The sequence below is a fragment of the Sus scrofa genome, chromosome 4, assembly GCF_054392235.1.
Source record: "Sus scrofa isolate SSC_HxYL_T2T_F1_AM1 chromosome 4, Sscrofa_HxYL_maternal_Yorkshire_Landrace_v2.0, whole genome shotgun sequence".
NCBI classification, from domain to species: Eukaryota; Metazoa; Chordata; class Mammalia; order Artiodactyla; family Suidae; genus Sus; species Sus scrofa.
Window position 1 is genome coordinate 101,570,513 of NC_139386.1, and position 20,715 is coordinate 101,591,227.

The following is a 20,715-nucleotide window of genomic DNA, read 5'->3' on the forward strand; positions in this document are numbered from 1 at the left end:
GCCACAAAAGGAAAAAACTGGTGGCCCCCTAGGTTAGAAATGAGTGCATTGAATAAAGTTTTAAAAACTCAGGCATAGTTCTACCTCACCAACTAAAAAGATTGCCTCCCCCCCCTCACCCCAGCCACCTTGTATTTATTTGATCATGTCTCAGTAACTGCTATAAGGCCCAAGAACACAGAACAGGATTCAAGACTCAGTCAATACCAGAGTGAGAAGAAGCAAAAAAATTGGGAAGTTGGAGGCTGCAGCAGACACATAAATACATAATTAAAACAAAATATCTTCAGTGCTACAAGAGAGAGAAATACAGAGTATGTGAGGGAACAACAATTTATCTGGAGGTGGAAGGGAGGGCTTTATGAAGGAAGTGATGATTCTAGAAGGTCTTAAAGGAAGAAGAGAAGCTAAGATTGAAGGATTCCCCACAGAGTAAGGGCAGCATGTAGAGACAGTGAACAGAGGTGGACCATTAAAAGATCACACAAGGAATGTGGATCACTGCTCATAACACAGACGGTAAGAGAAGAACCTCAAAAGATACAGATCCCTTCTTAGTGTGAGGGGCTTATAGGTCAAGCAAGGAAATTTGGAATTCCCCAGGCAAGCAGGACCCACTAGAAGGAATGATATGATGGGAGTAAAACATGAATCAGGCAGGCTAACAGTGGAGGGGCCAGTTACGATACTTTCTACTAATATTCAATTGAAAGGTGGTGAGGTCCTGAACTAAAACTGCTACTCTAGAGATAGAGAATAGGCCTGCATATTAAGAACACAAGTCTATGCATTAGTCACATGTCATGACATGAACGTGAGGGCTAAAGAGAGGGAGAAACAAAAGGTGACTTTGTGCAATTTTAGACACAACCTGGATGGAGGTGTCCCTAACCAATACATGGACCTCTGGAGACAGTACATTTCGGTATAAGGTATGCTAATGAGCTCAGTTTTGAACAGCATAAACTGAGGTACCTAAGGGACATCCAAATGGAAATGTAATCTGTTTGACACACAGTCAGGAAATCAAGAGAGAAAAAGAACAAGGATAGGCGTTTCCTGTGTATTTATGAGAGTCAATGAGAAAACCCACAGTTTAACCCACTAGAAGAGTAAGTAGAAAATGTCTCTGAGACCCCAATGTAATAACCTTGAAAACAAGCCTAATGATTCTTGCCTAATAAGTTCATGTCAGCTCTTAGTGGTCACTGCTTCTAACTCAAGAGCCTACTTTATTGCTCTCTTTCTAAAAATCAAATTAACCTTGACTATCTTCTCTGAATTCATTATAATTTCTACAAGATCGACTTTCATCATGGCAAGTTCTTTCAGGTTCAGAGATAGAAACCATAGATTAAAAGGGACATGTATGTAGATGCTTAGGATGTGTGCTTGAATATAAATTGAATTAAGTTTTTCATAAATGTGTATTCCACTTCTCTAGAGACAAGATAAGGAGTATATTTATCAATAGATATTTACCAAGCACCTACCATTTAAAGTGGGGTTACAAAAGGCAGAAGATATGGATCTTTCAATCAAAGGGCCTAAGCTAGCCAAAGGGCAACTTCCATAAAAATCACCAATATATGGGAATGATGTAAACCTACATTTGGAACTTAGTAAAACAAGTACAGATGAGTACGTGAGGAAGTTGGGAAGTAAACACATAGCTACAGAAATAGAGGTGGAGATATGGGTGGACCTGGGTTTGGTTAGGAATGAATCAGTCCATCCTACAGAGGAGGATGGCTCCTCCCTGGATGGACCTGCTATAAAAAGGCCATTATCCCAGACTTCAGCACCCAGCAAGCTCCTTCAGGCTACATTTTCCTTGCTCTTCTGGTGAAGGAAGTAAGTAAGAGAGAATACATCTAACCTTGTCTACTTGTTAAGCAAGGAGGAGATCTGAATGCGTAGATACTCTGAGGCAAAAAGTTCTGAATGCTTGGGGTCCTTTATTGTTAGTGGCAATGTTACTAAAATTTTATTTTGATATATAAGAAAAATATGGGCATAAATTTGCTTTCCTTGCGGCTACTCTCTTAATGTTGCTGGATTACCTATTCGTTCATTCATTGAAAATATATGTATATTAATTACCTTTCTATTTGCTAAGTGCTGCTCTTGGGTCATTCGACAACAGTGAACAACATAAACTCCCTACTCTTGGGAGTTTACACATAGTAGGGGGAGACATTCAGTAAACAATAAATGAATAAGCATTTCAAACAGTGGAGAAAATAAAAGATACTGTTACTATGCTGTACAGCAGAGATAGACAGAACACTGTAAGTCAACCATACTCTAATAAAAAAAATGAGAGTAATATAGTAAAGTAACAGAAGGTAAGTTCTTTAGATTGGATGGATAGGCAAGGCCTCTCTGGGAAATTACCTTTTGAGCAGAAATCTTAATGACAGAACAAAATAGTTGAGGCAAATGAAAAGGTAGAACCTTCTAAAGCAGGAGTTTAAACTTGTTTTGAAGAACAAAAAGAAGCTAGTGTGCCTGGGCATATTTAACAAATAGGAACAGTGGTATATGCTGACATCACAAAGCTAGCCAGGCATAGACCATGTAAAGAGGGGCATAGTAGAATTTGTACATTTTAAGTATATGAGTAGCCATTGGAGAGAATTAAGCAGCAGAGGCAGAAAGACTGTTCTGAGTTGCTATGTGGGAAACAGGATAATAGGCACTATTGGGAGCAAGGAGATGGAGGTTAGATGATAGATGACTGGGTAATGGAAATAGTGGGACGTAATTCTGCACTCAAGCCCAAGTCTAGAAGTTATGCAGAATTCCAGTCTTTCCTTCACACCACACTGATCCATCACCCTGTGCAGTCAACTCTGCCTAGGAGACAGGCCAACCCACCTGTCTCCCTGTCCACCACCACTATCCTGATCAAGGCTATCCTTCACTCCCACTTCTATTACATGAAAATACAAAAATTTATTCATTCATTTCTATTGAAAGATATTTGGGTTGTTTCCATTTGGGGAAGCATTGGAAATAATGGGACTCAGAACATTTTGGTGCATGATTTTTGATTACAAATAACTGTATATATATTTCTAATAGGAATATCTTTAGGAGTAAATTGCTAGGTCTTAGGTACTACTTAATAATTTTTGAAAGCACTTCTGCCAGTTTATGTTGCCTTCTAGCAGTGAATGAAAGATGCAGTTTCTCAAATCCTCACCAATATTTGCTATTAGGAAGTTCTTTGTCCTTTTTGTGTTTTAGTCATTTTGGTGGGGGTCCTACTGTTACATATTGTAACTTTATTTTGTATTCCCTGGTGATTAATAAGGTTGAGAACTTTTTACATTTATTAGCCATCTGGATATCCTATTTTGTAATGTTTCTCTGCTCTCTATCCATTTTTCTATTATGTTTTCTGTATTTTTGTATTGACTTATGGGAGTTACTTTTATATTCAGGACAGGGCCTTTTATTGGTTAAATGTGTTACATACATCCTCCTATTCAGTGGCTTTCCTTCTCCCCTTTAATAGAGTTTTTGGATGAACAGAGATTCCTATTTTTAATGCAGTCCAATTATCAGTCTTTTTCTTTATGATTAATACCTTTAAGTTATATTTAAGAAGTATTTTTCTATCCCAATTCTTGAACATATTCTATGCGGTCATCTTTTATCTTTTACATTTAAAAATCCATCTGGGAACAAATTCATTTCTCCATATGAGAAGTCAATTAATCCAGAAACATTTATTGAAAAGACTTTTTAGGGTCGCACCTGCAGCATAAGGAAGTTCCCAGGCTAGGAGTAGAATCAGAGCTACAGCTGCCTACCTGTGTCACAGCCACAGCAATGCCATGTCTCAGCCCGTGTCTTTGACCTACACCACAGCCCATGGCAACGCCAGATCTTTAACCCACCAAGTGAGGCCAGGGATCAAACCCACATCCTCATGGATCCTAGTCGGGTTTGTTAACCACTGAGCCATGAAGGGAACTCCCACAGTCTTTTTCATCTATCAGATGTGCATAATGATATAGGTCTTATTTTAGATCTTAGATTTCATTTATCTACATATTTATCTTTGCATCAATGTCATGCTTTCATCTTTTGACATCTGGTATGTTCACAAACTTCATCTTCTTCAACACTGTCCTGGCTAATCTTGGCCTCTACATTCTCATATAAAATTCAGGCACTGCCTTATCAATATTTATTTTCAAAAAACTTCACAGATTCTGAATGAAATTTTATTGCATATAAAGATGTTTGGGGAAATCTGACATCTTAACAATGTTGACACTTTCGACCATTAACAAGGTATATAATCTTCTACTCATCGAAATCTTCTTTAATTCTTCAATATAATATGTACAGCTTTCTCAGTACAGATCTTTCATCTCTTTCATTAGATATATTCCTAAGAATCTCCTGACTTTTTATACTTTTGTAAATAGCATCATTTCTTATTGCAACTTCCAATTGTTTCCCGATTTTGTTTAGAAACACGATTTAGTTTTGTATATTTACCTTGTCCCCAGCAACATTGTTAATTTTATTTATTCTAATACTTTAGCTATACATTTAAAAAATTCTTCCACACACAAAAGTCACATCATTCTCTGAGTAATGATAGTTTTATTACTTCCTTTCCAATTATTCTTTTTATTCTTTGTTGCAAATGTTGCTCTGGCTAGGACCTTTAATACAATGCTGAATAGGGTATTAGTGGGGATATTTATTTCATTCCCAAACTCAGAAAGGAAATCTTTCAACATTTCACCATTATATAAGAAGTTCTTGGAGTTCCTGCTGTGGCACAACAGTATTGGCAGTCTCGGAAGTGCTGGGATATGGGTTTGGTCCCCAGTCCAGCACAGTGTGTTGAGGATTCAGTATTGTCACAGCTGCAGCTTAGGTTGCAACTGCAGGTCGGGTCTGATCCCCTGCCTGGGAACTCCATATGCCTCAGGGTGGCCAAAAGTGGAAAAAATAAAATGAAGTTTCTATAACATTTTTGTAGATATAATTGATACATTTTACCTATAACTCAAAATTAATGTTGGATTTTATCTTTTGATAAAATTAATTAATGTTGGTTTTTTGCATCTTTTGAGAGATCCATAAAATATTCTCCCATTATTCTATCAAAGTACTTAATTGATCAGTTCTCAAATGTTGAAGCAAACTTGAATTTTTGGATTAAAACTTAGTTAGTATGATGTATATTATTTTTGTACAACAGTGGATTCAGTGTTATTTTCACTGGAAAATAATTTACAATTATTTTCTTTCAGATTTTTGCATCTATATTTATGAAAGAAACTATTTTTTTTCTGTCATAAATTTGATTTGCAATCATCCCCTCCCTCCAGTAAGGAATATATATTCATTTAAAATTTAATTTCTTTAATAAATATAGGAATAATTAGGCTTTCTATATCTTGTCAAATAAATTAATGTGTGAACAAATTAAGAATCAAAATAAAGATTATGCCTAGAGGTATCAATTTGTTAGTCATCAGAGAGACAGAATCTGAAGTCAAAGGACCCAATGAGACTGAAAAGTGAATAGATATATTAAAAGAGGTCAAGAACATAGGCCATGGGGATTTCCAACATTTTAAGATTGAGCAGAAGATGAGAGGTTAACAAAGAATACTAAAAAGGAGCAGCCAATAGATAAGAGGAATATCAGGAGAATGTCATCTTGAGATTCAAGAAATAAATAAACAAAAATGCCACGAAGAAGGGAATAGTTAACTCTACACCACACCAAGAGGCTGAGTAAGATGAGGAGAAAGAGGAACCAACCATTGTTTTTAGCAACTTGGAAAACATAAGTTATTTGACACAAATCAGTTTCAAGTGCTTTGAGGACAGAAATTGAGAGGACTGGGTTAACATTTTTTTTTTAAGAGAAATGAAGCACAAAAAATGAAGAATCTTTGCTAAGAAAATAAACCATTTGAAAGAAAGAAACTATTCATTAGGACAGTTGAATGGAGTGCAACATCCTGGTGGAGGGGGAACTATTGGTTCAAGGGAAGGTCTTCAAGATGGGACAAACTCCAGTATGTTTCTCTTATGGATCAAAATTAATTACTAGAAAAGGCAACAGTGTGGACGTAGGAAAAGTGACCAATTTGGGGATATTTTTAAAATACACTCTATATCCCATCACTTGTGATGGATCAGGATGGAGGATAATGTGAGAAAAAGAAAAAAAAGAAATATATATATATCTGGGTCACTCTGCTGTATAGCAGAAATTGGAAGAACATTATAAATCAACTATAATATAAATAGATACATAAATAAATAAAGCACACTCAATAAAACATGTTGATGAATTACATATGGGATGTGAGAAAAAGGAGAACCAAGACTAATTCCCAGGTCTATGGCTTGAGCAATCAGCGAGATAGGGATAACTGGGGAGGAGAGGGTGCCAGGTAAAGTAGGTGGAAATCAAGATTTCTCTCTTGAGCACGGTAGGTTTAAGATCTCTACTAGGCCCAAGGAGAAATATTTAACAGGTGTTTAGACATGAACATGTCAAGTATAGAAGAGAATCTATGGCTGGATATATAAACTTGGGAGTTGTCAACCTATACATAGGATTTAAAGTTATAGGGCTAGAAGAGACACTCCTCCCAAGGAGTAGAGAAAAGAAAATAAGGAGTGACTCTCAGCAATGAACATTAGGGGCTGGAAGAGGAGACAGGAGAAAATAGGCAGTGAGGTTGGAAGAGAAACAAGAGAGTGTGGGTCTCAGAAGGAGGATGTAGCCACCTGAATCAAATGCTATTAAGCAATATGTGAAATGAAAATAGATAGTTGGATATGGTAAAAAACATTCTTTATCTTCATAAGAATTTTAGTGGATTTTTGAGATAGAAAGATTATTTGAATAAAAGAAAATAGGAAGTGAAAAAAGTGTATTTTTGAGGAGTTTGCTATACAAAAGAAAAGATAAATGAAGTGATATCTAACAGAAAATGTAGGATGGGGGTGGTGATATTAATAAGAGACACTTCAGCATGAATACACGAGGAAGGGCATGATCTAAGAGAGAAAAAGAAATTGATGACATAGGAGAAAAAGAGGACAACTGCAAAAGGAAAGTATTTAAATAGGCGAGAGAGTGGGATCCAATGCTAAAATAGAGGAGAGAAGCACAGACAGTTTATCCACCAAAACAGCAGTGAAGGTTAAGGTATGTGGATACAAATGCAATAAGTTGGGTGAGTAGATATTTGGGAAAATGAAATTCTTTTCTAATGGCTTCTAAGATTTCAATGAAATAAAAATCATGGTCATCTTCTGAGATAAAGGAAAGGAAGAAGCTGTTGGGAGTTGTTGCCAGTGAGTACAAGAAAGAATGGGACAAGACACAGAGGTGTATACAAGGAGAAATGATGGAGATTAACTATAATGTCTAATCAAGGTAAAAATGGAACTGAATACATAAAGCAATACAATACAATAGCGAGGTCAAAGAATTATTAAAGTCTGGGTACAAGAAGAAGTCAGAGAGTAAATCCTTGAGACTGAGATTCTGGAGACAGTGCAATTATAATTAACTTCAGGTCTGAAATATCACCACAAAAAACAGCACCTGAAAAAAATCTTAAAATCTTAGGTGTGTTTTCACAAAAGGCATATAGGAGTTCCCTTTGTGGCTTAGCAGGTTAAGAACCCGACTAGTATCCATAAGGATACAGGTTCAATCCCTGGCCTCACTCAACGGGTTAAGGATCCCGCATTGGTTCAAGTTGTGGTCTAAGATGAGGCTCCAATCTACTGTTGCTCAGTCTATGGCATAGGCAGGCTGCTGCAGCTCCGATTTGACCCCTAGCCTGAGAACTTCCATATGTCACAAGTGTAGCCCTATAAAGCAAAAACAAAAACAAAAACAAAAAAAGCGTTTTTTCCAAAAAAAGCATATAACTATTTTAAAATTCAATCTTTATAATTTGTCCTTTAATCAGACCAAGTCTGGCTTATTTTACATCTACTGTAATCAATGATAAAATTATATTTAATACTATTTCTTCATTTTATATTTTCTTTCTTATTTCCTTCTTTTCTGCCTTCCAAAGAATTGATCAAGTTTTTTAATTCCCTTTTTTCTTATCTAAATGTCTCCAGAAGTTATAAATTCTATTGTTTTAGTGCTTACTCATAAACTTACCAAAATATATATTTAACCATGCCAAAAATTAATCAATGACTATTTCCTCTTGTAAAAAAAATCTAAGGTCCATAAATGCTATAGATCTGACTACTAAGTAAAGTTTTTCACACTGTTATTTCCTATGCCTTCCAAGTCCTCAGTGAAATAAAAATCAAGGACAACTTCTGCCTTGTTTTATAAGTCCTAAAGTATTCATTGTAATGCTTTTAAACAATAAATGCTTGTTTAGATTTGCTGACATGCTTAAGAAATCCTTTGTTAACCAATGAAATAAACTCAACATTCCTTAAATATTATTCTTTAAAGAGCAAAATGAGAGCTAATCAAAAAGAAATTTTAATAATATAGAAAATTTATGAAAGCTATTTGATCCAATTGAAACTTTTAAAATAAAATGTAAAAGGTACAAAGTCATTCTCTCCAATCAAAACAAAACAAAAGCAAGTAAACTGAGAGGATGTTTCCTGACTGTCTCAGCCATCTGGCAAACTGGCTTTAAGGAAATAATTTTTTGACACACAGATCATTTAGCAAATTAACTTTTAGAGCATTGATTTTTAGCAAATTGTTACAAACAAATTTTCCTGCTTCTCACCAGTACCTTTTCTAAAACCTGCTATTAACTATGGTCAGATCGACAAAAGGCTGTCTTATTCACAGCACATTAGGTTCTGTGAGAGTAAATCCGGCTGTGAGGAGTTCCTGCTGTGGCTCAGTGGTTAACGAATCTGACTAGGAACAATGGGGTTGCAGGTTTGATCCCTGGCCTTGCTCAGTGGGTTAAGGATCCCATGTTGCTGTGGCTGTGGCACAGGCCAGCGGCTACAGCTCTGATGAGACCCCTAGCCTGGGAATCTCCATATGCCACACTGGCCCTAGAAAAGACAAAAAAAAAAAAAAAAAAAAAATCCTGCTGTGAATAAGTTCAAAGCCAAAATGTTGGCACTTTTAGTAATTCAGTCGAACTCTGTATCGATCTTCACTATTTAGAAAATGAATAGAGTTTTTCGTGGCCATCTCCCTTGTTTAAAGTTGGACTATAAAGTGAAGGATGTACATTTGAAAATGTGAAAATTCACTACAATAATTTATATGACCTATAAAATTTTTAAAAATATAAGGAAAATACTTTTTAATTTCTTTCTAGATTGACCAATACCTTCAAAAGATGTCTAGTCTTCTGGAAAACATCATTGCCATCATTGAACTATTCCACAAGTACTCAAAAACTGATAAGGAGACTGACACATTGAGCAAAAAAGAACTGAAGGAACTTCTGGAAGTGGAGTTTCGGCCCGTCCTGAAGGTAAAAGATATCTTCCAAAATTAAAGAGTATATCATTTTGTCTGTATAAAAAATTGGTCAAAATACTGCTATGAAATCTTTCTGAGTGTTTTTTTTTTTTTTTTTTTTTTTGTCTTTTTGCTATTTCTTTGGGCCGCTCCCGCGGCATATGGAGGTTCCCAGGCTAGGGGTCGAATCGGAGCTGTAGCCACTGGCCTACGCCAGAGCCACAGCAACGCGGGATCCGAGCCGCGTCTGCTACACCACAGCTCACGGCAACGCCGGATCGTTAACCCACTGAGAAAGGGCAGGGACCGAACCCGCAACCTCATGGTTCCTAGTCGGATTCGTTAACCACTGCGCCACGACGGGAACTCCAGTGTTTACTTTTTAAAGAGGATAAATAATCTTATTTCAAAACAGATATAACCTGTTTGCCTTCTTTATACCTATACTATACACAACCACATGACAGACCCTGCTTCTAAAAACAGTGTATATGTGTGTGTATATATATATATATATATATATATGAAATTAAAAATAAGTAATTAATCATAACATTCCCCATAATTTTAAGACGGTAAAGAGGGTATGCATAAAAGATGATTCAGTTGTGCAATATATAAAATATTGACGTTTTAAAAAAAGAGTAAAAAGAAGAACTTTCCCATCAAATTCTTTCCGCCATAATATTAATGCATAAGTTTAAGTTCCTTAAGTACACTACTCAAGACTTCCCTGCTAAGTCAGGATGAGATAAATAATAAGAAAAAACGGGGTTCTACTTCTCTAGACCTAGAACTCACATTTGCTAAATTAACTCGTATTATTTAAATGACCTCTTGAGTCAAACTGATGTAAACTGACACTGTTTTCAAACTACACAGAATCCGGATGACCCAGATACAGCTGATGTCTTCATGCACATACTTGATGTAGACCACAACAAGAAGATAGATTTTACAGAGTTTTTTCTGATGGTATTCAAGTTGGCTCAAGCATATTATGCTTACACACGAAGACAGAATTTCCAGAAATCAGGGAGAAAGCAGAAGTATAGACACTATAATGGAGATGAAGAAGGTGATACAGAAGAAGAGGATAGAGAGGAAAAAAATAGAAAGTCCAGACATTCAAGAAGGAAGGAAGAAAAGGAACAGGAAGGATCAAAGAGTGAAAAACTAAAAGAGAAAAGCAAACACAACGTTAATTCTGAGAGTCAAGAAACAAATACTGGATCTGATGTGAGACAAAGACATGAAAATAAGAAAGCACACCATAAGTTGAGGGAGGAAAAAAGGAGGAGGTCAAGCTCTCCTGAAATAAAAAAAGAAGAGAAGAATTCAAGTAGGAGCAGGAGCAGGGAATACGAAGGAAAAGAATATGAACACTGTTATGAAAAAAAAATCAGAGGACAAGCAAAAACGATGGAATCAGAATACGAAAAAGCTTATCAAGTAACTGACGAAAACGTAAATGTGGGCAGAGATTCTGATTCGAAAATAAGGCGACAGCAGAGAGACACAGCCAGTGAAACAAAGAGAGGTGAAGGATGGTACGAAAAAAAGGGGAAACATGGGCCCACCGCCCAGGCAACGGCAGGGTCCAGAGTGAGGGGCCAACATGGGTCTCGCCACGGCCAGTCCGGGGACAGCGCTAGGCACGCCGAGGCCCGCCCGTCCCGGGCCGAAGCCCACCGGCCGGCGGGCTCTAGCCACGCAGAGTCAGGATCCGGCACCCCCCAGCGCCAGGGCCGCGGCCACGAGCAGGCCAGAGACAGCTCAAGGCACTCCCGGGCTGCACAGGGACACAGCTCCACCGAGTCCGGCAGCGGGAGACACAGGGAACCCAGCCTCGGCCAGGCCAGCGACAGCGAGGGCCTCTCCGACCACTCAGGGAGACACGCGCCCACCGCCCAGGCAACCGCAGGGTCCGGCGTGAGGGGCCAACATGGGTCTCTCCACGGCCAGTCCGGGGACAGCGCTAGGCACGCCGAGGCCCGCCCGTCCCGGGCCGAAGCCCACCGGCCGGCGGGCTCTAGCCACGCAGAGTCAGGATCCGGCACCCCCCAGCGCCAGGGCCGCGGGCACGAGCAGGCCAGAGACAGCTCAAGGCACTCCCGGGCTGCACAGGGACACAGCTCCACCGAGTCCGGCAGCGGGAGACACAGGGAACCCAGCCTCGGCCAGGCCAGCGACAGCGAGGGCCTCTCCGACCACTCAGGGAGACACGCGCCCACCGCCCAGGCAACCGCAGGGTCCGGTGCGAGGGGCCCACATGGGTCTCTCCACGGCCAGTCCGGGGACAGCGCTAGGCACGCCGAGGCCCGCCCGTCCCGGGCCGAAGCCCACCGGCCGGCGGGCTCTAGCCACGCAGAGTCAGGATCCGGCACCCCCCAGCGCCAGGGCCGCGGCCACGAGCAGGCCAGAGACAGCTCAAGGCACTCCCGGGCTGCACAGGGACACAGCTCCACCGAGTCCGGCAGCGGGAGACACAGGGAACCCAGCCTCGGCCAGGCCAGCGACAGCGAGGGCCTCTCCGACCACTCAGGGAGACACGCGCCCACCGCCCAGGCAACCGCAGGGTCCGGCGTGAGGGGCCAACATGGGTCTCGCCACGGCCAGTCCGGGGACAGCGCTAGGCACGCCGAGGCCCGCCCGTCCCGGGCCGAAGCCCACCGGCCGGCGGGCTCTAGCCACGCAGAGTCAGGATCCGGCACCCCCCAGCGCCAGGGCCGCGGCCACGAGCAGGCCAGAGACAGCTCAAGGCACTCCCGGGCTGCACAGGGACACAGCTCCACCGAGTCCGGCAGCGGGAGACACAGGGAACCCAGCCTCGGCCAGGCCAGCGACAGCGAGGGCCTCTCCGACCACTCAGGGAGACACGCGCCCACCGCCCAGGCAACCGCAGGGTCCGGCGCGAGGGGCCCACATGGGTCTCTCCACGGCCAGTCCGGGGACAGCGCTAGGCACGCCGAGGCCCGCCCGTCCCGGGCCGAAGCCCACCGGCCGGCGGGCTCTAGCCACGCAGAGTCAGGATCCGGCACCCCCCAGCGCCAGGGCCGCGGCCACGAGCAGGCCAGAGACAGCTCAAGGCACTCCCGGGCTGCACAGGGACACAGCTCCACCGAGTCCGGCAGCGGGAGACACAGGGAACCCAGCCTCGGCCAGGCCAGCGACAGCGAGGGCCTCTCCGACCACTCAGGAAGACACGCGCCCACCGCCCAGGCAACCGCAGGGTCCGGCGTGAGGGGCCAACATGGGTCTCGCCACGGCCAGTCCGGGGACAGCGCTAGGCACGCCGAGGCCCGCCCGTCCCGGGCCGAAGCCCACCGGCCGGCGGGCTCTAGCCACGCAGAGTCAGGATCCGGCACCCCCCAGCGCCAGGGCCGCGGCCACGAGCAGGCCAGAGACAGCTCAAGGCACTCCCGGGCTGCACAGGGACACAGCTCCACCGAGTCCGGCAGCGGGAGACACAGGGAACCCAGCCTCGGCCAGGCCAGCGACAGCGAGGGCCTCTCCGACCACTCAGGGAGACACGCGCCCACCGCCCAGGCAACCGCAGGGTCCGGCGTGAGGGGCCAACATGGGTCTCGCCACGGCCAGTCCGGGGACAGCGCTAGGCACGCCGAGGCCCGCCCGTCCCGGGCCGAAGCCCACCGGCCGGCGGGCTCTAGCCACGCAGAGTCAGGATCCGGCACCCCCCAGCGCCAGGGCCGCGGCCACGAGCAGGCCAGAGACAGCTCAAGGCACTCCCGGGCTGCACAGGGACACAGCTCCACCGAGTCCGGCAGCGGGAGACACAGGGAACCCAGCCTCGGCCAGGCCAGCGACAGCGAGGGCCTCTCCGACCACTCAGGGAGACACGCGCCCACCGCCCAGGCAACCGCAGGGTCCGGCGTGAGGGGCCAACATGGGTCTCGCCACGGCCAGTCCGGGGACAGCGCTAGGCACGCCGAGGCCCGCCCGTCCCGGGCCGAAGCCCACCGGCCGGCGGGCTCTAGCCACGCAGAGTCAGGATCCGGCACCCCCCAGCGCCAGGGCCGCGGCCACGAGCAGGCCAGAGACAGCTCAAGGCACTCCCGGGCTGCACAGGGACACAGCTCCACCGAGTCCGGCAGCGGGAGACACAGGGAACCCAGCCTCGGCCAGGCCAGCGACAGCGAGGGCCTCTCCGACCACTCAGGGAGACACGCGCCCACCGCCCAGGCAACCGCAGGGTCCGGTGCGAGGGGCCCACATGGGTCTCGCCACGGCCAGACCGGGGACAGCGCTAGGCACGCCGAGGCCCGCCCGTCCCGGGCCGAAGCCCACCGGCCGGCGGGCTCTAGCCACGCAGAGTCAGGATCCGGCACCCCCCAGCGCCAGGGCCGCGGCCACGAGCAGGCCAGAGACAGCTCAAGGCACTCCCGGGCTGCACAGGGACACATCTCCACCGAGTCCGGCAGCGGGAGACACAGGGAACCCAGCCTCGGCCAGGCCAGCGACAGCGAGGGCCTCTCCGACCACTCAGGGAGACACGCGCCCACCGCCCAGGCAACCGCAGGGTCCGGCGTGAGGGGCCCACATGGGTCTCGCCACGGCCAGTCCGGGGACAGCGCTAGGCACGCCGAGGCACGCCCGTCCCGGGCCGAAGCCCACCGGCCGGCGGGCTCTAGCCACGCAGAGTCAGGATCCGGCACCCCCCAGCGCCAGGGCCGCGGCCACGAGCAGGCCAGAGACAGCTCAAGGCACTCCCGGGCTGCACAGGGACACAGCTCCACCGAGTCCGGCAGCGGGAGACACAGGGAACCCAGCCTCGGCCAGGCCAGCGACAGCGAGGGCCTCTCCGACCACTCAGGGAGACACGCGCCCACCGCCCAGGCAACCGCAGGGTCCGGTGCGAGGGGCCCACATGGGTCTCTCCACGGCCAGTCCGGGGACAGCGCTAGGCACGCCGAGGCCCGCCCGTCCCGGGCCGAAGCCCACCGGCCGGCGGGCTCTAGCCACGCAGAGTCAGGATCCGGCACCCCCCAGCGCCAGGGCCGCGGCCACGAGCAGGCCAGAGACAGCTCAAGGCACTCCCGGGCTGCACAGGGACACAGCTCCACCGAGTCCGGCAGCGGGAGACACAGGGAACCCAGCCTTGGCCAGGCCAGCGACAGCGAGGGCCTCTCCGACCACTCAGGGAGACACGCGCCCACCGCCCAGGCAACCGCAGGGTCCGGCGTGAGGGGCCAACATGGGTCTCGCCACGGCCAGTCCGGGGACAGCGCTAGGCACGCCGAGGCCCGCCCGTCCCGGGCCGAAGCCCACCGGCCGGCGGGCTCTAGCCACGCAGAGTCAGGATCCGGCACCCCCCAGCGCCAGGGCCGCGGCCACGAGCAGGCCAGAGACAGCTCAAGGCACTCCCGGGCTGCACAGGGACACAGCTCCACCGAGTCCGGCAGCGGGAGACACAGGGAACCCAGCCTCGGCCAGGCCAGCGACAGCGAGGGCCTCTCCGACCACTCAGGGAGACACGCGCCCACCGCCCAGGCAACCGCAGGGTCCGGCGCGAGGGGCCCACATGGGTCTCTCCACGGCCAGTCCGGGGACAGCGCTAGGCACGCCGAGGCCCGCCCGTCCCAGGCCGAAGCCCACCGGCCGGCGGGCTCTAGCCACGCAGAGTCAGGATCCGGCACCCCCCAGCGCCAGGGCCGCGGCCACGAGCAGGCCAGAGACAGCTCAAGGCACTCCCGGGCTGCACAGGGACACAGCTCCACCGAGTCCGGCAGCGGGAGACACAGGGAACCCAGCCTCGGCCAGGCCAGCGACAGCGAGGGCCTCTCCGACCACTCAGGGAGACACGCGCCCACCGCCCAGGCAACCGCAGGGTCCGGCGTGAGGGGCCAACATGGGTCTCGCCACGGCCAGTCCGGGGACAGCGCTAGGCACGCCGAGGCCCGCCCGTCCCGGGCCGAAGCCCACCGGCCGGCGGGCTCTAGCCACGCAGAGTCAGGATCCGGCACCCCCCAGCGCCAGGGCCGCGGCCACGAGCAGGCCAGAGACAGCTCAAGGCACTCCCGGGCTGCACAGGGACACAGCTCCACCGAGTCCGGCAGCGGGAGACACAGGGAACCCAGCCTCGGCCAGGCCAGCGACAGCGAGGGCCTCTCCGACCACTCAGGGAGACACGCGCCCACCGCCCAGGCAACCGCAGGGTCCGGCGTGAGGGGCCAACATGGGTCTCGCCACGGCCAGTCCGGGGACAGCGCTAGGCACGCCGAGGCCCGCCCGTCCCAGGCCGAAGCCCACCGGCCGGCGGGCTCTAGCCACGCAGAGTCAGGATCCGGCACCCCCCAGCGCCAGGGCCGCGGCCACGAGCAGGCCAGAGACAGCTCAAGGCACTCCCGGGCTGCACAGGGACACAGCTCCACCGAGTCCGGCAGCGGGAGACACAGGGAACCCAGCCTCGGCCAGGCCAGCGACAGCGAGGGCCTCTCCGACCACTCAGGGAGACACGCGCCCACCGCCCAGGCAACCGCAGGGTCCGGTGCGAGGGGCCCACATGGGTCTCTCCACGGCCAGTCCGGGGACAGCGCTAGGCACGCCGAGGCCCGCCCGTCCCGGGCCGAAGCCCACCGGCCGGCGGGCTCTAGCCACGCAGAGTCAGGATCCGGCACCCCCCAGCGCCAGGGCCGTGGCCACGAGCAGGCCAGAGACAGCTCAAGGCACTCCCGGGCTGCACAGGGACACAGCTCCACCGAGTCCGGCAGCGGGAGACACAGGGAACCCAGCCTCGGCCAGGCCAGCGACAGCGAGGGCCTCTCCGACCACTCAGGGAGACACGCGCCCACCGCCCAGGCAACCGCAGGGTCCGGCGCGAGGGGCCAACATGGGTCTCTCCACGGCCAGTCCGGGGACAGCGCTAGGCACGCCGAGGCCCGCCCGTCCCGGGCCGAAGCCCACCGGCCGGCGGGCTCTAGCCACGCAGAGTCAGGATCCGGCACCCGCCAGCGCCAGGGCCGCGGCCACGAGCAGGCCAGAGACAGCTCAAGGCACTCCCGGGCTGCACAGGGACACAGCTCCACCGAGTCCGGCAGCGGGAGACACAGGGAACCCAGCCTCGGCCAGGCCAGCGACAGCGAGGGCCTCTCCGACCACTCAGGGAGACACGCGCCCACCGCCCAGGCAACCGCAGGGTCCGGTGCGAGGGGCCCACATGGGTCTCGCCACGGCCAGTCCGGGGACAGCGCTAGGCACGCCGAGGCCCGCCCGTCCCGGGCCGAAGCCCACCGGCCGGCGGGCTCTAGCCACGCAGAGTCAGGATCCGGCACCCCCCAGCGCCAGGGCCGCGGCCACGAGCAGGCCAGAGACAGCTCAAGGCACTCCCGGGCTGCACAGGGACACAGCTCCACCGAGTCCGGCAGCGGGAGACACAGGGAACCCAGCCTCGGCCAGGCCAGCGACAGCGAGGGCCTCTCCGACCACTCAGGGAGACACGCGCCCACCGCCCAGGCAACCGCAGGGTCCGGTGCGAGGGGCCCACATGGGTCTCTCCACGGCCAGTCCGGGGACAGCGCTAGGCACGCCGAGGCCCGCCCGTCCCGGGCCGAAGCCCACCGGCCGGCGGGCTCTAGCCACGCAGAGTCAGGATCCGGCACCCCCCAGCGCCAGGGCCGCGGCCACGAGCAGGCCAGAGACAGCTCAAGGCACTCCCGGGCTGCACAGGGACACAGTTCCACCGAGTCCGGCAGCGGGAGACACAGGGAACCCAGCCTCGGCCAGGCCAGCGACAGCGAGGGCCTCTCCGACCACTCAGGGAGACACGCGCCCACCGCCCAGGCAACCGCAGGGTCCGGCGTGAGGGGCCAACATGGGTCTCTCCACGGCCAGTCCGGGGACAGCGCTAGGCACGCCGAGGCCCGCCCGTCCCGGGCCGAAGCCCACCGGCCGGCGGGCTCTAGCCACGCAGAGTCAGGATCCGGCACCCCCCAGCGCCAGGGCCGCGGCCACGAGCAGGCCAGAGACAGCTCAAGGCACTCCCGGGCTGCACAGGGACACAGCTCCACTGAGTCCGGCAGCGGGAGACACAGGGAACCCAGCCTCGGCCAGGCCAGCGACAGCGAGGGCCTCTCCGACCACTCAGGGAGACACGCGCCCACCGCCCAGGCAACCGCAGGGTCCGGCGTGAGGGGCCAACATGGGTCTCTCCACGGCCAGTCCGGGGACAGCGCTAGGCACGCCGAGGCCCGCCCGTCCCGGGCCGAAGCCCACCGGCCGGCGGGCTCTAGCCACGCAGAGTCAGGATCCGGCACCCCCCAGCGCCAGGGCCGCGGCCACGAGCAGGCCAGAGACAGCTCAAGGCACTCCCGGGCTGCACAGGGACACATCTCCACTGAGTCCGGCAGCGGGAGACACAGGGAACCCAGCCTCGGCCAGGCCAGCGACAGCGAGGGCCTCTCCGACCACTCAGGGAGACACGCGCCCACCGCCCAGGCAACCGCAGGGTCCGGCGCGAGGGGCCCACATGGGTCTCTCCACGGCCAGTCCGGGGACAGCGCTAGGCACGCCGAGGCCCGCCCGTCCCGGGCCGAAGCCCACCGGCCGGCGGGCTCTAGCCACGCAGAGTCAGGATCCGGCACCCCCCAGCGCCAGGGCCGCGGCCACGAGCAGGCCAGAGACAGCTCAAGGCACTCCCGGGCTGCACAGGGACACAGCTCCACCGAGTCCGGCAGCGGGAGACACAGGGAACCCAGCCTCGGCCACGTCAGGGACAGCCATGGTGTTTTTCTAGGTGCAAGGAAACAATTGGTTCCCATCCCTGAACGTTCTTATTCACTGTTTGATAACCACAATCATGGATTAACTCAAGGTTTGAGACATGGCAGCTATGGAAGTGCAGATTATGACTATGGACAGTCTGGGTATGGTCACTTTTAGAATGGAAATGTCAGTAATGATTCCATGTATGTGGGATTTAGGGGCTATGTTCCATTGAGGTAAAGCTCTTTTGGATCTAATATAATAGTTTGTAACTTTCAACCTGGCAAATATGACCATTCTATAGATATTTCAAAACTTCCGAACTTGGACTATTACAAACATACAATTACCATTGGTGAAAAAGTGTATTTAAAAAAATTTTTGACCAAATGAATAATTCTGTGCCCAAAGCATAGCTTTTAGACAAGTATATATTCAGTATTTTTTCACGGTGGTCATGTTTTCTCCTAATTTTCAAAGAAAAATTTCACTCATGCTTACATTGGTGATAGTTTGTTTTTATTCTATAGTAGGCTTTGAACTCTACAGATGCAAACTGGTTAATGGACAAAATCAATATCATGGCAGGCTAAATTTAGAAAACCATGCGTATTTCCAGTGATTGACGTTCATATCAGGATTTTTCTGTTGAGAAAATAGATTGTAGAACCTCTCTAGATTTGTATGTTAATATTTGTCAAAACTATCAAAGCAACAAGTAGTATAAAATCGTAGTTCTGTAGACCGAAGCTGCTGTATTAACATCAGTGCTCAGTACACCTGCTTCTATTATCCTTCTATTGAAACTCTATTATTCCGTATTCATTAATCAGTTTGGGCAAACAGAATCCCAAAAAGTAAACTGTATGAAAATTGAAAATAAACAATTGATCATATATCACAGTCTGTCTCCTCCATGTTTATTTTTCAAAAGCCCTTTAAGACTTACCTCCCCTTGGTAAGAATGACACCTTTTTCCTCTATAACTGAAAAGAATATGAGTAAATGACAAATGAATACTATGCAAAAGAAAAAAAGGGTGTCCAAACCTGAAAGAACATAATCATATCCTTTATTTTTCTTTAACATAGTCATTGTTCCACATAGACTCCCCATCAGGATGAAACGATAGATAGGATTGATATCTAGTATCTATCTCAATCATAGATAGCATCAAAATTATTACCAAAACATCAACCCAACTGGCTCTTAACCAAGTCAAAGATCAGAATATAGAATACTGACCACAGGTCCTTCTTCCAAAGAGATGCTCTCCAATGAAAAGTAATGAGAGCAAAGAAATGGTTCTGAAATTTCTTGACAAAGAAAAAGCCATTTTGGAGTTCCCGTCATGGCTCAGTGGTTAATGAATCCGACTAGGAACCATGAGGTTGCAGGTTTGATGCCTGGCCTTGCTCAGTGGGTTAAGGATCCAGCACTGTTGTGAGCCGTGGTATAGGTTGCAGACGCGGCTCGGATCCCGCGTTGCTGTGGTTCTAGCGTAGGCTGGCAGCTACAGCTCTGATTCGACCCCTAGCCTGGGAACCTCCATATGCCGCAGGAGCGGCCCAAGAAAAGGCAAATAGACAAAAAAAAAGAAGAAAGAAAAAGCCATTAAAAAAAAAAAAACCCTCCTGTCACATTTTGTGATTTAGGCAGGAGATCTAATAAATCTAGTAAATATGTGAATAGGTTTCTACCATTAGAAGGAACATCCCTCCGTGTGGATTGTGCCCGTTTTCCTTCGCCATAATATCAGACTATAGGGGATATTAGAGAATATCTAGTCCAATGTTCACATTTTGCAGATGAGTCAGTCACAGAAATAATCTATACCAAATAGCAATTATATCTCAAGTCCCCTAACTCTGACGTTCTTTTGGCTCAACAATAAGGAACCCAACTAGTATCCATGAGGATGCAGGTTCAATCCCTGGCCCCGCTCAGTGGGTGAAGGATCTGGAATTGCCATAAGCCGTGGTATAGGTCACAGATGCGGCTTGGATCCCATGTTGCCATGGCTGTGGTATAGGCCCGGAGCTGCAGCTCTGATTCAGTTCCTAGCCTGGCAACGTTCATATGCTGCAGGAGTGATTCCCCCCAACAAAAAAGTCCCCTAACTCTTAAGTTTATAAAAGTACTTAAAAACCTGCCTTGACTTTTACTTAAATCAAGCTAAACTGAAATTATCTCTCCAAGTTTAAATAACTTGTAATGTGGACAGAGACTGAATAAAAAGCAACAAGCAAGCTCATTTTTCTAATCAACCTCAAACAATATTATGTCTATATTTGCATTTCATAAGCCACATGAAGGGAACACTACCCTCTATAAATATCATGCTTCCCTGCTTAAATGCTTTCCTCAATACCCCTAAAAGCTTCAAAATCCAGACAGTACAAACGCACAATCAGCACCCAGTAAATGTTTGCCATTATGGACGGAGCGGACAGAGAGTGAGAACCAGGCACAGAAATTTGAGAAAACCCACCATTAACAAATTCTTCCCAAGT

General features: G+C 49.4%; 2 protein-coding genes across 2 annotated transcripts in view; one reads left to right on the plus strand and one right to left on the minus strand.

Annotated features, from left to right (window-relative positions):
• Positions 1-20,715, minus strand: part of CRCT1 (cysteine rich C-terminal 1) — a 239,033-nt gene that overhangs the window by 164,637 nt on the left and 53,681 nt on the right. The window lies entirely within an intron of this gene.
• Positions 1,810-19,105, plus strand: LOC100513083 (uncharacterized). Its single transcript, XM_085022918.1, has 3 exons — positions 1,810-1,854; positions 9,336-9,494; positions 10,364-19,105. Exons 2-3 carry the CDS (start codon positions 9,357-9,359, stop codon positions 18,377-18,379), a joined length of 8,154 nt encoding a protein of 2,717 aa, XP_084879044.1. The 5' UTR covers positions 1,810-1,854; positions 9,336-9,356; the 3' UTR covers positions 18,380-19,105.

Coding starts and splice junctions, on each gene's coding strand:
- LOC100513083 (XM_085022918.1), top strand. CDS start 9,357: ATGTCTAGTCTTCTGGAAAACATCATTGCCATCATTGAACTATTCCAC. Junction 9,495..10,363: donor AGTTTCGGCCCGTCCTGAAG/GTAAAAGATATC, acceptor CAAACTACACAG/AATCCGGATGACCCAGATAC.